This window comes from Rattus norvegicus, chromosome 4, assembly GCF_036323735.1.
Source record: "Rattus norvegicus strain BN/NHsdMcwi chromosome 4, GRCr8, whole genome shotgun sequence".
Classification (NCBI taxonomy): Eukaryota; Metazoa; Chordata; class Mammalia; order Rodentia; family Muridae; genus Rattus; species Rattus norvegicus.
In genome coordinates, this window is record NC_086022.1 from 12,216,573 (window position 1) to 12,233,564 (window position 16,992).

Here is a 16,992-nt window from a genome sequence, read left to right on the forward strand (position 1 = left end):
GTGGAAACGGCAACTCGCACTGAAGTGTGTAAAGGGTGACTGACACAGGACACACCTTTCTTTCTTATACAACTTAGCCGCGTCTTTCACTTCTCTGAAAACATGGTCTACTTGGCGAGTCAGCATATCAAGCTTTAGGCGCTCTAAGAGGTTGATCATGTCGTCGAAGACGGAGCTCTCCATGGAGGCCAGCTGCCCCAGCTGCAGTTTGCTGAGGACGTTGTTCTCTGCAAAGACCTCCAGTGCTGCCTGCTGCAGCTGCAGAAAGAACTGCAGACAAACATGTGTCGTTACGTTTACGTTAGGACTCTGGGCATCTCAAAACGGAACCTCTACATCACATGACTTCCTTAATTAAGGTATGCAGCCCAGGGCCAGGGAGACAGCTGAATGGGTAGGCACTTGCTAAGTAATCCCCAGGACCCACACAGTGCAAGGAAGCAACTCCACAGGAATGCATGACATGTGTGCTCATGTGCATATGCACACACACATGCATGCACACACATGCATGCACACGCACACACACACCACACATGCGCACACACGCACACACACACCACACATGCGCACACACACACCACACATGCGCGCACACACACACGCGCACGCACATGCACACACACACACACAGCATGGCATGGTGGCAGATATCTGCATTCCCACTCAGGAGCTGACCCCAGAAGATTACCCTGAGTTCAAAGCCAGTGTGGACTACATGAGACCCTGACTCAAAAGTCAAACAAGCATAAAAGCCTTCATCTTCCCCCCATAATAAAACTTTCAGTTCAGGATTGGTAGGACGGCCCAGTGGATACAGGCACTTGTCACCAAGCCCGATGCCCTGAAGCTTTATCCCTGGCCCCCGCTTGGGGGAATGCAGAACCAAGTTTTGCCAGTTGTCCCCTGATCTCAGCATGTGCACTGTGACACACATATGATGCACAGTATAAATCATTTGTTACAATTCAGTAGTGTAGTAACTTGGAGCTGTGTACCCATCACTGTTCTAGAGCACCACCATTACTTCCTGCCCCAAACCCCTCATCCACTGTCTGCTGTCTCCCTTTTCTCCCGCTCCTCCAGCTCCAGGCAATCACTAATCCACTGTCTATAGAGTCAACGATCGTGGACATTTTAAGTAAACGGAACCATATGAAGGTCTAGTCTTCATGACCAACTCCTCTCGCTGGGTGCCATAGCATGTACTAAGCATGCACTTCATGCTTTTCTTGCCCCCAGTTCGTCATCTGATCATGCTACACTTTATGTTTTTGCTGATGTGTTTGGGTTTCTCCATTCTGTATCTATTCTGCATAGTGCTGCTGAGAAGGAGATGTGCATTTTTCTGTAAGGAGTGCTTTCCTTTGTCTTTGCTTGTCCTGAGGAAGGGACTGAGACTTCTACCCACTGTCTTAAGAGCTGCCAGGCTGCCTCGACTGTGCTGCAGGGGTTCCGCCACCACCAACCGTACCCAGAGGTTTCAAGTTCTGCCTGCACAGAGCAGGCCTGTCGTTTTGGCTTGGTTTGGGTTTTGGTATATGAGGGTTGGGGGTTGTTCGGAGACTGGATCTTGCTGTGTAGTTCAGTGTAGCTGCACACTCATGGCCATCCTGCCTCAGCCTCCCCAGTGCTCGGTATGCAGTGTTTTCTGTGGTACTATGTAGTCTCGGCTGGCCTGGAACTCTCTGCACATGGAGCTGGCCTTGAAGGTGTGACAGCCCTTTTGCTCGTGCCTCCATTGCTCAAAAGACAGGGGTGCACCTCCTCTGCCAGTTTCTTTTCCTCACTGTAGTGGTCTTTATCTGTGACACCGTATTGTCCTGCTGGTGAGCATGCTCCTTTAAGTATTCAGTTTTTCTAGACACAGACTGAAGGCTGTCAGAAACCTGGAGTTCTGACAGTCAGAGAACAAAAATGCCATGTTTGCAGGAGCCAGTCCAGAACCACCTATGGCCGCACATTCGGGAACTGTCCAAAAATGCAACCAGAGGGGCTGGGGATTTAGCTCAGTGGTAGAGCGCTTACCTAGGAAGCGCAAGGCCCTGGGTTCAGTCCCCAGCTCCGAAAAAAAGAACCAAAAAAAAAAAAAAATGCAACCAGAAATGGCCTGTGGAGCAGGCATGCCCCGTCCGTCCATTTACACAGACCCTGACTTATCATGGACAGTGGAACTGGAGCTCTGTCACCGACAACTGAAAAGAACGTTCTGAGAGGTTGGACATTCCAGGGGTGGCCCAACAACAAACGGTTATCAGCAGACGATCAGAAGCACAGGAAGGCGAGCTGCCGCTGTTTCCTTCTCTACCTCTGGGCTGGTGCAACAAGAGGACTTTGATGATGTTTATCTGGAGCATTTACAGTCGGAAGCACTATGAGGATGGCTGGAGGATTTGGCGTGAAGACAAATCAGCACCATCAAAAGCCAGAACTCAGTCAATGACAGTCACAGTCAGCCCTTACCTTGTGTTCTCTCTCTTGGTCTCAGCAACAGAGTCTAACCTTCCACAGTAGGGATAGCTCACTTCTCCTCATTAACAGAAGAGGCACCAAGCAGCCATGATGTTCTACAAGGAACTCCATTAACACTAAAATTCTGTCCTGGCATGAGCCTCTCACTGAGTCTTCTGGCATAAGAATGACCATCTGTCTCATGCGTGAAAAGTCTTAGCACAGAGCTGGTCAGTGTGGGAGCTGGAACACAAAACGACTACATGCTGGTTGACGTTGTAAGATGAACACACTAGGCATTGCACTCTAATATATTCACAAAGTCACTGTTTTTCCTTGTTCCAGCAAATGACGTTATACACACATACTTTGAGTAAATTTTTTTGTGTTGGTGGGAATTATCCTACAGCCTCACTCACACTAGGTAAGTCCTCAACTACACTAGACTACAGTCCGCCCCCCACCCCCATCCCCTTAATGTTTTGGTTTTGGCCACACTTGTTAGGGTAGGTGTGGCCTTGTTGGAAGAAGTGTGTCACTAGGGGTAGGATTTGAAGTTTCAAAAGTCCATGTTATGCCCTGTCTGTCTGTCTGTCTATCTGTCTCTGTCTCTCTCTGTCTCTCTCTCTCCCCCTCCCCTCTCCTCCCCTCCTCTCTCTCCTCTCTCTCTCTCTCTCTGTGCCTGTGGATTGAGATGTAGCTGTCAGTTATTGTTCCAGTGCCCTCCTGCATCCTTCCAGGATTCCTGTCATGATAGTGGACGAAGCCTCTGAAACGGTAGAAAGCCAGCCCCAATTAAATGCTTTCTCTTATAAGAGTTGCCTTGGTCATGGTATCTCTTCACGGCAACAGATCAGTGGCTAGACACATATACCCTTCAGGAAGTGGGGAAAGGTAGGTAGAATCCTTGAAGGAGAAAAAGGATGTCTAGTGGTCATTAGATCCAACTTTGAATGTTTAGATTGTTGTCTTTGTTTTCGGTGACAGGGCAGGGTAGCCTAGAACTCCCGGCAATCCCTACCTCAGCCCCAAGTGCTGCAGTTACAGGTGCACACGGCCACCACCAGTCAGACTTACTTCAAATACACTTTGCAAAGTGACATGTTTCTTCTTCTCAATGTTATTGTGGTTATGTTCTGTTTTGATTTTTAAGTAGGTCTTGGGCTGGGGAATGGATCAGTGGAATTAGCTCCCTGTTACACAAATACAAAGACCCCACTTTAGCCAAGTAAACACCCAACGTGGTGGTGTGTACCTGTAATTACAGTGTGAGGTAAAACTGGGTGGACCCCAGGGTTTAACAGCCTGCCAGTCTAGCCAAAAAGACAATCCCCGGGTTCACCAAGACTGCCTCAAAAAATAAGTTGGAAAGGGAGAACAAAACCAGTATTAACCTCTGGTCTCTATGTGTAAACATGTACATGTGCATACACACATATACAAACACAGAATCCTTGTCTCTTACAGTCATACACCAAAATATCATTAAATATGATATGTGAGAAACTCTTTAAAAAAATCAGTTAGTTTTGGCAGAGAGAAGTTACAACACATGGCAGTTAAGAGTATTGACTGCTCTTCCAGGGGATCCAAGTTCAGTGCCCAGCACCCACACAGTGGCTTACAACCCTCTTTAACTCCAGTTTTAGGGGATCTTTTAGCCTCTGTGGGCACTGCACACATGTAGTATACATACTTAACATGCATGCAAAACAGTCATACACATAAAATTTGAAAATCTTAAAAAGCAAACCAGAGAGTGATAGTTGTATGGTGCACCCACCAGACGGGCTGCGGGCAAGCCTGTAGTGCGTTCTCTTAATCGCTGACTGACGTGGGGGCCCAGCCCTTTGTGGGTGCACTGCCCCCGCCTGGTGGTTCTGAGTGCTATAGAAAGCAGACTGAGAGTCACAGAGACCAGGGCAGTGAGCAGCACCCTCCATGGCCTCTGCATCAGCTCCTGCCTCCAGGTTCTGCCTGCAGTTCCTGCCCTGGGCCCTGTCCTGACTCCCTGGATGACAGAGTCACCATGTTGCTTTTGGTCACCGTGTTTTCCCACAGTGGCAGGACTAAGACAGGCCCGTTTTGAGAATGTATTTTAAAAAGTCAGGCCTAGGGGGGTTGGGGATTTAGCTCAGTGGTAGAGCGCTTACCTAGGAAGCGCAAGGCCCTGGGTTCGGTCCCCAGCTCCGAAAAAAAAAAAAAAAAAAAAAAAAGTCAGGCCTTGGACTTCTTTCTTTGCAGTGCTGGGAATGAATAGGACTTCCTGCCATGCTCCACCACTGAGCTGCATCACCAACTTAGATGCACTGATTCTCACATCAGAGTAAATGCTTTCTGTGGTGGCATTTGGTCTCTATTGTTTCTTTCTGTGGGGGCATTTGGTCTCTATTGTTTCCAGGGTGCAAGGTTAGAAGAGAAAAACGGTTCATGCCATACAGCTACCCAGGAAAGTCTGTCTGTCTATGTTTTCTTTCCTTCCTTCCCCCCTGTGCTTGTTTTTGAAGTAGGATCTCACATAACCCAGGGCGGCCTGGGACTATACTATGTCACCAGGACGTTCCTGATCTACATCCCCACGTGCTGGACCACAGGATGCGCTGCCTGCCAGATTTCCTCTTTTTCTCTTTTCTCTTCCATTTCATGGTCCTGAGGATCAAGCCCAAGACTGCTCACGCTCGCATTCCTGTGCTCCCACTGAGCCATGCTCCAGCCCTCTTTACGTAAGTCATTGAACAACTAGTATTACTCAACTGTTTTAGATTAGATTAAGAAAAATCTAACTCGCATCTCCTACATGTGGCCTCACTATGCTTTCTGTCTAACATGGGATGTTTTGGCTTGCAGCAGTGTCAACATTTCAAGGCACTGATGTATTATGGAGACCAAGGCATTGCTATATTATGGAGACCAAGGCACTGCTATATTATGGAGACCAAGGCACTGCTATATTATGGAGATCAAGGCACTGATATATTATGGAGACCAAGGCACTGCTATATTATGGAGATCAAGGCACTGATGTATTATGGAGACCAAGGCACTGCTATATTATGGAGATCAAGGCACTGCTATATTATGGAGATCAAGGCACTGACGTATTATGGAGATCAAGGCACTGATGTATTATGGAGATCAAGGCACTGATATATTATGGAGACCAAGGCACTGATATATTATGGAGACCAAGGCACTGATATATTATGGAGATCAAGGCACTGATGTATTATGGAGATCAAGGCACTGATGTATTATGGAGATCAAGGCACTGCTATATTGTGGAGATCAAGGCACTGACGTATTATGGAGACCAAGGCACTGATGTATTATGGAGATCAAGGCACTGCTATATTATGGAGATCAAGGCACTGATATATTATGGAGACCAAGGCACTGATGTATTATGGAGATCAAGGCACTGCTATATTATGGAGATCAAGGCACTGACGTATTATGGAGACCAAGGCACTGATATATTATGGAGATCAAGGCACTGATGTATTATGGAGATCAAGGCACTGATGTATTATGGAGATCAAGGCACTGCTATATTATGGAGATCAAGGCACTGACGTATTATGGAGATCAAGGCACTGATGTATTATGGAGATCAAGGCACTGCTATATTATGGAGATCAAGGCACTGATGTATTATGGAGATCAAGGCACTGACGTATTATGGAGACCAAGGCACTGATGTATTATGGAGATCAAGGCACTGCTATATTATGGAGATCAAGGCACTGACGTATTATGGAGATCAAGGCACTGATATATTATGGAGATCAAGGCACTGCTATATTATGGAGATCAAGGCACTGATGTATTATGGAGATCAAGGCACTGCTATATTATGGAGATCAAGGCACTGATGTATTATGGAGATCAAGGCACTGATGTATTATGGAGATCAAGGCACTGCTATATTATGGAGATCAAGGCACTGACGTATTATGGAGACCAAGGCACTGACGTATTATGGAGATCAAGGCACTGATATATTATGGAGACCAAGGCACTGATGTATTATGGAGATCAAGGCACTGATATATTATGGAGACCAAGGCACTGATATATTATGGAGATCAAGGCACTGATATATTATGGAGATCAAGGCACTGATATATTATGGAGACCAAGGCACTGATGTATTATGGAGATCAAGGCACTGCTATATTATGGAGATCAAGGCACTGACGTATTATGGAGACCAAGGCACTGATGTATTATGGAGATCAAGGCACTGATATATTATGGAGACCAAGGCACTGATATATTATGGAGACCAAGGCACTGATATATTATGGAGATCAAGGCACTGACGTATTATGGAGATCAAGGCACTGATGTATTATGGAGATCAAGGCACTGCTATATTATGGAGATCAAGGCACTGATGTATTATGGAGACCAAGGCACTGCTATATTATGGAGATCAAGGCACTGATGTATTATGGAGATCAAGGCACTGCTATATTATGGAGATCAAGGCACTGATGTATTATGGAGATCAAGGCACTGATATATTATGGAGATCAAGGCACTGATATATTATGGAGATCAAGGCACTGACGTATTATGGAGACCAAGGCACTGATGTATTATGGAGATCAAGGCACTGATATATTATGGAGACCAAGGCACTGATATATTATGGAGACCAAGGCACTGCTATATTATGGAGACCAAGGCACTGACATATTATGGAGATCAAGGCACTGATATATTATGAAGACCAAGGCACTGATGTATTAGGGAGACCAAGGCACTGATGTATTAGGGAGACCAAGGCACTGATGTATTATGGAGACCAAGGCACTGATATATTATGGAGACCAAGGCACTGATATATTATGGAGATCAAGGCACTGACGTATTATGGAGACCAAGGCACTGATGTATTATGGAGACCAAGGCACTGATGTATTAGGGAGACCAAGGCACTGCTATATTATGGAGACCAAGGCACTGACATATTATGGAGATCAAGGCACTGATATATTATGAAGACCAAGGCACTGATGTATTATGGAGACCAAGGCACTGATGTATTAGGGAGACCAAGGCACTGATGTATTAGGGAGACCAAGGCACTGACATATTATGGAGATCAAGGCACTGATATATTATGAAGACCAAGGCACTGATGTATTAGGGAGACCAAGGCACTGATGTATTAGGGAGACCAAGGCACTGATGTATTATGGAGATCAAGGCACTGATATATTATGGAGACCAAGGCACTGATATATTATGGAGATCAAGGCACTGACGTATTATGGAGACCAAGGCACTGCTATATTATGGAGACCAAGGCACTGATGTATTAGGGAGACCAAGGCACTGATGTATTATGGAGACCAAGGCACTGACATATTATGAAGACCAAGGCACTGACGTATTATGGAGACCAAGGCACTGCTATATTATGGAGACCAAGGCACTGACGTATTAGGGAGACCAAGGCACTGCTATATTATGGAGACCAAGGCACTGATGTATTAGGGAGACCAAGGCACTGCTATATTATGGAGACCAAGGCACTGCTATATTATGGAGACCAAGGCACTGACATATTATGAAGACCAAGGCACTGACGTATTATGGAGACCAAGGCACTGCTATATTATGGAGATCAAGGCACTGATGTATTATGGAGATCAAGGCACTGATATATTATGGAGATCAAGGCATTGATATATTATGGAGATCAAGGCACTGACGTATTATGGAGACCAAGGCACTGATGTATTATGGAGATCAAGGCACTGATATATTATGGAGACCAAGGCACTGATACATCATTTCCTACAAAAGCACACAACTCACCACGTTGTCAGCCCAGTCAGCCAGCACTGTTGAGATATAGTTCACGGCGTTGAGAATCGCACAGTACCGAAAGCCCAGGGGCGCTCTAGTCTCCTCCTTCATCACCTGTGTCAACCGGATCCTAAAATCATCCACTAGGTCCTTCTGTAACTCCAGGAACTGCAGCTTCCGGGAGGCTGTGGGGAGATTTTTATACCTGTCTGTGGAGAAAGTAGACAAAATACAGGAGGGGATTAGATACTGTTCATCACAGTTGGTTTTCCCTAAATCTCTGCTTATGGCCTTTATGACAAAACCCAGCTGACCGTTTGCAAAATCTTAAGAAATCACACAGGAACATCGTGTCAGGACTCAGCCAACAGTATGCTCGAGATCCAGATGTGTACATTGCCATACAGAAATCATACCTCGTTTCTGAAAAAGCAAACTGTGTTTTAAAATAACTGTGCCTTAAATAAGAAGCTGTGTTGGTAGGTGAGGAGGGCTTAAGACAGGTCTCATGTAGCCCAGGCTGGCTTCAAATTTCCTGAGGCTATGAATAGCTCTGAACTCCTGATCCTCCAGCCTTTACCTCCAAAATCCTGATATTTGGGATTAAATATGTGCACTGCCATGTCTGGCTATCCTTTTTTAAAAAAAGTGTTTATTTTTCTAACAGTCAAAATGTGCAATTACTGATTGGGTAGGAGTGAAGGTCTTCAGGTTATCATGAAGCTCAAGAAGTGCATTGCCAGGGGAGGAGGGAAGCAATGAGGGCCCAGCGTGGCAGCATTGGGGATCTTGTGGCCCTGGACAGCTAGCAGTCTGCAGCAGGGAATGCGGACACTCCACACATGGCTCGAGAAGAGACCCTGTCACCTCAATTCTAAAACTACTGTACCATTCCACTCTCTTCTTCAAGTCCTGATAAACCAGTGCTAAGAAAGTGATATTTATTTAAGGTTTGGGTTAACACTAGACATAGTAGTGTGTACCTAGTCCCAGCTATGTGGAAAACCAAGGCAGGAAGATCATCTCAGAACAGGAGCTCAAGCCAGCTGGGCAACACAGTACACCGTCTCTCAAAGAAGAGTAAGTGGGCGCTTGAGAGATGGCTCAGAGGTTAAGAGCACTGCCTGCCATTGGAGAGATCGCTGGTTCAGTTCCCAGCACCCACATTGATAGCTTACAGTACTGTAATTCCCATCTCTAGGGGATCAAACACTCTTCTGAACTACACAGGCACTAGGAATGTATGTGGTACAGATAAAATGCAGGCAAAATACACATAAAGCTGAGAGTCTTAAAGTAAAAGGAGCTGGGGAGGAGGGGGCTCAGCTCACGACCCTCTGTAACTCCAGTTTCAGGGGCTCCAACACCTTCTTCTGGCCTCCATTGGCAATAGGCATGCATGTGGTGTACACACATTCACAGACACACACTCATACACATAAACTAAAAATAAGTCTGTAAAATTAGAGTAGTAAAATGAAACTTGAAAACCTATAACAAGAATGACACGCAAGGTCCTGGGTTCGGTCCCCAGCTCCGAAAAAAAGAAAAGAAAAAAAAAAAGAATGACAATGAGTTAAAAATTAACGCATTTTTATTTGTTTTTGTCCTGGACGTTCCCCTTCATGTATACACCAACGCTCACATTTTAAGGTGCTGTTGTTTGGAGACAGGGTCTCACAGTATGTCTAGGTGACCTGATTATTATGACTAGTACTATTTATTAATACTTATTGTTATTTTAGTATTTGAAACAAGATCTTACATCAGGGTGGCTGGGAACCCATATACCAGGATGATCTCAAAGCCACAAATGCTCCAGCCGTGCTTCCAGAGCGCTGGGATTAAAGGTGAGTGCTGCCACAGCTGGCTCAGTCGAAAGAGAGACTGTCGTAGAGTTTTAAGTTACTGTACGGCTGTCTATTAACTACTAAAAATATGAGTACATGTAGCGCGCACTACTGTTTAAGGTTTATTTTCATGTTCACGCGTCCTAGGTGCCTGAGGGGACCAAGCGGCCCCTGGATCCAGAGCTGGAGTGGGTGGGTTATGACTGGGGAGCTGGCCCGGCCTTCTGTAAGAACAGCAAGTGCTCGAATCTGCTGAGCGACCCCACCAGCCTCAAACTCACTGCAGACTTCTGCTGTTCATTCGTTTGCTTGGGTTTTCTGAGACAGGGTCTCATATATCCCAGGCTGACCAAAGTCACTTTAGAACTGAGACTGGCCTTGAGCTCAATCCTCCTGCTTCCACCTCACATGCTAGGTTGCAAGTGTGTTCACCCTTGCCCAGCTTAAAAACTTAATTCTAAATTAGCGTCGGATGTTAAAAGGCCAGTGCTTACCAGTTATAACCAGAAGCAGGGTCATAAAGACTTCCGCACAGTCTGGGACCTTCATTTCATCCACATCGGTGATGTCTTTATACTGGGATACCCAGGCAGCTTCTGATGAAAGCATTGAGTCCATTTTTTGAAGAGCAACTAAACGAAGAAAGAAAGAAAAGTCAGTCGAGGACTTATTTCTTCCTTCAATTATCAACTCACACTTTTTTAGGAACTCTACAAACCATCAATATCTTCTACTGGCTCCATATTCCAACATGTAGACTGTAATTCAAAACCAAAACAAACCAAAAAACCCCACCAAACAAACAAACAAACAAGTCTTGTGGAGAGAGGACTGTCTTTGAAAGTAATTCAGTACATCCTGTAAGAAAGACAAAACTCCAAAACCTCACACACCAAAACCAGACATTCCCAGGCAGTGGTGGGACACACCCTTGATCCTAGCATTTGAGAGGCAAAGGCAGGTGGATCTCAATGAGTCTGAGGCCAACTTGGGCCAAAACAGAAAGCAAGCAAGCAAACAACAAAACAAACCAAAAGCCTCAAGTCAGCTCAACGGTCACTGAGTGCTTACACTTTCTCTCCACAGTCAGCCATCTCTGGAAACAGGTTTCCTCCGACAGAATGTGCATGCAGCTGGCAAATGTGCTAGGATAGCCATGGACACTGTGCAGCTCCCTTTCAAACAACAGCACCTCGTCTACCAGATGACAGAAGAGACTATCGTCATAGAGCAGGCAAGGGATATCAGACGCCAGCTTCTCAAGGATGAGCATCACGAGGCCGCGAGAAAACTCAAGCTGAAAGAGAGGCAAGGAGGCATGAGGGAGGGACTGTGCCCAGGGGGCCTCCAGGAAGCCGGAGTGCACGGGGCTCAGCCTCTTACCCTTGCGTTCACTGCAGAACCCACTTTATCCAGTATTGGCTGGATCTTCTCATCCAGAAAGTGAGAATGGCTTCCAATCCACAGAAGTACCTGAGCGAAGTACCATTCAGGCTAAGAGGAAGGGAAAATGGGGTTAGTTCTGCATTCACTCTACGATGACGGGAAAGTCTAATTAAATGCACACAGTTATGGACAGACATAAAAATTAACTGAAAACTCCTATATGTAAGAAAGCAATTCTTACCCTGCACTTCAAACTCACAAAAGACTTCATAATCAAATGTTTCCCAGTATACTTCCACAACAAATGCTAATAATGTGGCCTAACTCAGTAAACTCGTAATTTAAAATGCCACATTGGGGTTAGGTGTGGTTTTGAAGTATAACGTTTGCCTGGCTATAAAAAGCCTTGTTTGAATCCCAGCATCACAGAAAAGAGGAAGAGAAGGCTTAAGAACAATACTGAGGAAAAGTCCCTCACACACGCAAGAAGGAGCATCTGGGGGGCTGGGGATTTAGCTCAGTGGTAGAGGCTTGCCTAGGAAGTGAAAGGCCCTGGGTTCGGTCCCCAGCTCCGAAAAAAAGAGCCAAAAAAAAAAAAAAAGAGGAGCATCTGCCCAGCACACGCCCTCATCCCAGAGCAAGATAAAACAAGCCACACCAGCAGGATGGCCCCGGGGTAAAGGCGCCTGCCAGCAAACCTGCCAACCTGAGCTTGATCCCTGGAACCAACGTGGGGGAGGGAGAGCGCTAACTCCCACAGATGTTGCTCTGACCTACACACAAACTTTGTAAAGCCCTCTAAGCCTAGCGTGATGAGGTATTACTAACAACTGATATTTCTGAAATAGCATTCCAAAAAGAAGGTTCTGAGATAGATCTCACGTAGCCCAAGCTAGCCTCAAAAATCTCTATGTTACTGAGGGTGACGGGCTTCAGGTCTTGTCACCTCTACTTTCCCAGTGCCAGGATTTCACACATGACATCAATATGCGCATCACACGTGACGTATGTGGTACTGGGGACCAACATGGGGCTTCACGTGAGCGGGACAAACGCTCTGTTGAGACTGACCTGCTTCCCCAAACACTTTTTTTTTCTTTTCTTTTTTTGTTTGGAGCTGAGGACTGAACCCAGGGCCTTGTGCTTGCTAGGCAAGTGCTCTACACTGAGCTAAATCCCCAACTCCTCCCCACCCCCAACTACTTTTTAAACAAGACTTTCTGCTGCTTCCTCTTTCCAAAAGGTAAAGTAAGGAAAAGAGTCTAGTGGCCTAATTACTAATACATCTACGCTGTAAACTGGGTGTGATGTACAAAGGAAACAGGCAGAGCATTTCAAAGTATTACACTTTTCTCTGTGCATATATGCATGCTAGAATGGATGTGTCTGGGTGGGTGGACAAGTGTCACTGTGGCAATCAGATGACACCTTTGGGAGTTACTTTTCTCTTGTGACCACATGGGTCCTAGGGATCACACTCAAACTTGGAGGTGGTTTCCCCCACTGGGCCATGTCACTCACTCACCCCACATAAAGATTTTACTTTGTCTTTAGAGAGGATTCTGCACACATATAAGTTTTTCTAGACAACAACTTAAAACTCAGTGAACATGAACAGATGAACCGATGAGCTCCAGGTTCAGTAGAGACTTTGTCTCAAAATAAGGGAGAGAGTGACTGAAAAGGGTATCTGGCATTGACCTCTGGGTACACACACACATACACACGTGCATACACACGCACACCAGACACACCACACATACCACACACACACAAACACACCACACTTACATATACACACATAACACACACATATACATACACACCACACACATACAACACACACATATATACACACACATATACACACATACCACATACAACACACATACACAAACACATACCACACACACATATACACACAACACATACACACATACATACCATACACACCACACACACCACACACACAAAACACACACAACATATACACACACATTCACAACACACACAACACACACACATATACAGACACACATACCACACACATGTGCATGTGTGTTTCCTGTTTTTTATAGCTAGGGCTCTAACTAAGGGATAGAGCACTTGCCTTGAACAGGCAAGCCCTGGCTTCAGTCCCTAGCACTGACTGGCAAATCCCCAAGTGTTTTCAGTTGGGGATAAACAAGGGTGGCAGCATCTAATCCCAAGGACTGTCTCAGTGACAGTATACTAAATTCATTAGGATCACTCTTTCAAAATGAGCCAATCCAATCCAGAATTTTCTTACATTTTCTAAATGTTTAGTTTATGCTCTGTCTCATTGACTACTGAGGACTAAATGACTGTGCAGTCCCAACAACAGTCTAAACAAAACAGAAGACCCACTGCCACTAAGTTCACTCATATGACCTGAAAAATATCTGCTGTGGTCTTGCTCTTAATTCAGAACACTTGGTGAGCCCAGCTCCATACACTGCCTCGGCTGCAGCAACCATCAAGAACAAAGTGCTCTCTCAGATCAAGTGTTGGTAACGACTTCCTTTAACTGACTTATTCCGTCACTCCTTGCCATGGTATATGTCCTCCGTAGCTGAGTCACCATGGCACCTGTGCTCTCTCCTGTGGAACTCACTTCTTTCTTTCTGTTTATCTATGTGCAGGAGCGGTCTGTGCAGTGAGGTCCAGGTGGCTGTAAAGCCTGCACACACGAACACAACGTGATGACGTCCCAAAGACGGCACAGATACTGGCAACCTGTCAACCTGAGCCCCAGTCACGCCTACAGAGTGCAGCGAGGAGGCAGGAACCGACAGAGAAGGGAAAACAGAAACGTGAAGACAGACAGGCCTTGAGGCTAATCATGTAAAAGTCCACAGGCAACACTCACTACTAATGAACACTCAGGGTAGGATGGACACTGTGGGACCCCAGCCCTTGGGAGGCAGATGCAGAGGGAGCGGAGTCTGACTCAGCCGGGGCTCTCCTCAGACCCTGTCTCACAAACATAACCACGGAGGAGAGAGTGAAGCACACTCTGGCCAAGCACACCTTGCTGATGACGTTGGTCTGCCGGCTGCCTCTGAAGTGGTACCTGAATCTCTTCTGAAGGGGAACCAGCATGATCTGGATGGGCAGGGCCACAGAAGGAGAGGCAGGAAGACAGTATTTTTCTGGGAGTTGTTTTGACTCAGTCAATAATTCATCTCTGACACGGGCAAGTCAAGGAAAAAGAATCAAAATTATATTTATACACACAAGTACGCCCACACACAATAAACTTTTTTAACAAAGGTATTAATACTTAGCAAAAGGTTTAATACAAATAATGCAAAACGTAACTTGATACTGAATGGGAATTCACCAAGAAGGTGTTTAGGGGCTGGAGAGGTGACAAGTTAAGAGCATTTGTTGCTCTTGTAGAGGATTGGGCTCAGTTCCCAGCACCCACATGTTGGCTCACCATCAACCTTAACAATGGTGTCGGGATCTTGATGCTCTCTCTTCTGACCTCCACAGGCACAAGGCGTGGTGCACAGACACACACACATGCTTATGAAATAATCACTCACGACATGAAATGTCTTTAGAACCAATCAGTCTTCAGGAAATCGAGTTAGGCAACCAACCATTTCTCCAATACTGTTACTCAGGTTCCTCCCACTGCCGATTGGGTTTCCTGTCCTAAAGGGCCGGTATGGAATGCCAACACGGGTCATCTGCTGGGCTGCTTTGGATGGCGTGGCACCCATAGGCTGGCCCACAGGGAGTGGCACTATTAGGGGGTGTGACCTGGTTGGAGAAAGTGTGTCACTGGGAGTAGGCTTTGCGGTGTCTCTATCTTCCTTCTGGCTGCCAATCCGGATGACTCCTCTCAGCCCCTTCTCCAGTGCCATGTGGGCCTGTGTGCTGCCAGGCTTCCCACCATGACAATAACGGACAGAACCTCTGGAACTAGGCTGGCCTCAGCTAAATGTTGTCCTTTATAATGTTGCCATGGTCATGGTGTCTGTTCACAGCAACAGAACACTGGCTAAGACAGTCATTCATCTTAGAACTGTTTTACAGCTCTGCCACAATTCATCTTTAAAGATAATATATAATCTCCAATAGGCGGGTTCACATAAGTCTAGCCCAGGGCCCTCACTCTGGCTACATGGCCACTTGGAAACCTTTCTCCCCTGATCATGGAGGTTGATCCAGTGCGTCATGCGCTCTACCACTCTGTCATGAGCCCAGCACGTGTCACTCACTAACCACAAATCTACTGTTGAGAGTTTAGTAAGTTTCCACTCCAACAAAGATACGAGGCCTGTAGTTTCAAGAGCTGACAAAACAGTGTCTCCAGGCTAGCGTACGTCTCAGGGGTACTGGCAGGTCGGCTCGCACCAACAGCTTGAGACTGGGTGTGTGTAATGAATGGCCAATGAAGCTGTGCTAAAATCTCCTCGAAATCACTGTAACAGAAAAGAAACAAGGTTACATGTGATCTATTACACCATCAAGTACGCATCAGGAAGCAGTCAACATGAGATGTTTCCTACCTGGTAAGCTTGTCCTTGAGAATTTTATACCAGAATTTAACTGTGGCTCTCATGAAACTAAGAAGATGAGTACAGGATGACTCCTGAAGCTTGATGTCCAGTTCTGTCATGGTCACCAGGGTAGAGGCTGCCTCTGGCACACTATTGGTCATCAGGTACTGCTGAATGTTATCACTGCGGGACAAAGCAAAACACATGTCAGTGAGAGTTTCTGTGGAATGAGTGTGTGTGTGTGTGTGTGTGTGTGTGTGTGTGGTGTGTGTGTGGGGTGTGTGTGGTGAGTGTGGTGCGGTGTGGTGTGTGTGGTGTGTGTGTGTGTGTGTGTGTGTGGTGTGAGATATGTGTATGTTGTGTGTGTGGGGTGTGTGGGGTGTGTGTAGGGTGTGTGGGGTGTGTGTAGGGTGTGTGTGGGGTGTGTCTGTGTCTGTGTTGTGTGATATGTGTTATGTGTGTGTATATGTATATGTGTATTGTGATGTGAGTATGTATGTGTGTGGTATGTGTGTGTTGTGTGTGTGGTGTGAGGCATGTATGTGTTGTGTGATATGTGTGTGTGTGTTGTCTATGGTGTGTGTGGTGTGTGTACCTAGAGGTCAATGCCAGGTACCCTTTTCAGTCACTCTCTCCCTTATTTTTGAGACAAGGTCTCTACTGACCTGGAGCTCACCAGTCCATCTGGAGTCTAGATTCCAGACTGTCCATCTGGTCAGCAAACTCCAGGAATTCTGTCTGCCTCTCCAGTTTAGCTTTTTAATGCAGGTACTAGAGACTGAACTCAAGTATTTATGCTTGCATTGAAACCACTGTGCCGACTTCTTGGGGATAATTTTAAGCTCAGAAAAACTTCTCCTTCCTGTTTGACATAAGTCGCATCTAAGGTGGAATGAAGGATTGCCATGGCTTGACTACTTACTTCACCCAACAGTCACATCTGCAGGAAC

General features: G+C 46.0%; 1 protein-coding gene across 4 annotated transcripts in view; it reads right to left on the minus strand.

The window, feature by feature from the left end:
- The window catches only part of Rint1 (RAD50 interactor 1), a 36,312-nt gene that overhangs the window by 4,767 nt on the left and 14,553 nt on the right, over positions 1 to 16,992 (minus strand). For 3 of the 4 annotated variants that reach the window (XM_063285696.1, NM_001399264.1, NM_001399263.1), the window contains 8 exons: positions 16,052 to 16,225; positions 15,815 to 15,964; positions 14,559 to 14,715; positions 11,505 to 11,615; positions 11,193 to 11,418; positions 10,616 to 10,753; positions 8,281 to 8,480; positions 56 to 270 (listed from right to left, as the gene is read on the minus strand). In XM_063285696.1, the coding sequence (XP_063141766.1) occupies positions 56 to 270; positions 8,281 to 8,480; positions 10,616 to 10,753; positions 11,193 to 11,418; positions 11,505 to 11,615; positions 14,559 to 14,715; positions 15,815 to 15,964; positions 16,052 to 16,203 (1,349 nt within the window). In that variant the 5' untranslated portion in view covers positions 16,204 to 16,225. Of the gene's footprint in view, positions 1 to 55; positions 271 to 8,280; positions 8,481 to 10,615; positions 10,754 to 11,192; positions 11,419 to 11,504; positions 11,616 to 14,558; positions 14,716 to 15,764; positions 15,965 to 16,051; positions 16,226 to 16,992 lie in introns of those variants that run through there. The other variant, XM_039108555.2, reaches the window with a different exon arrangement.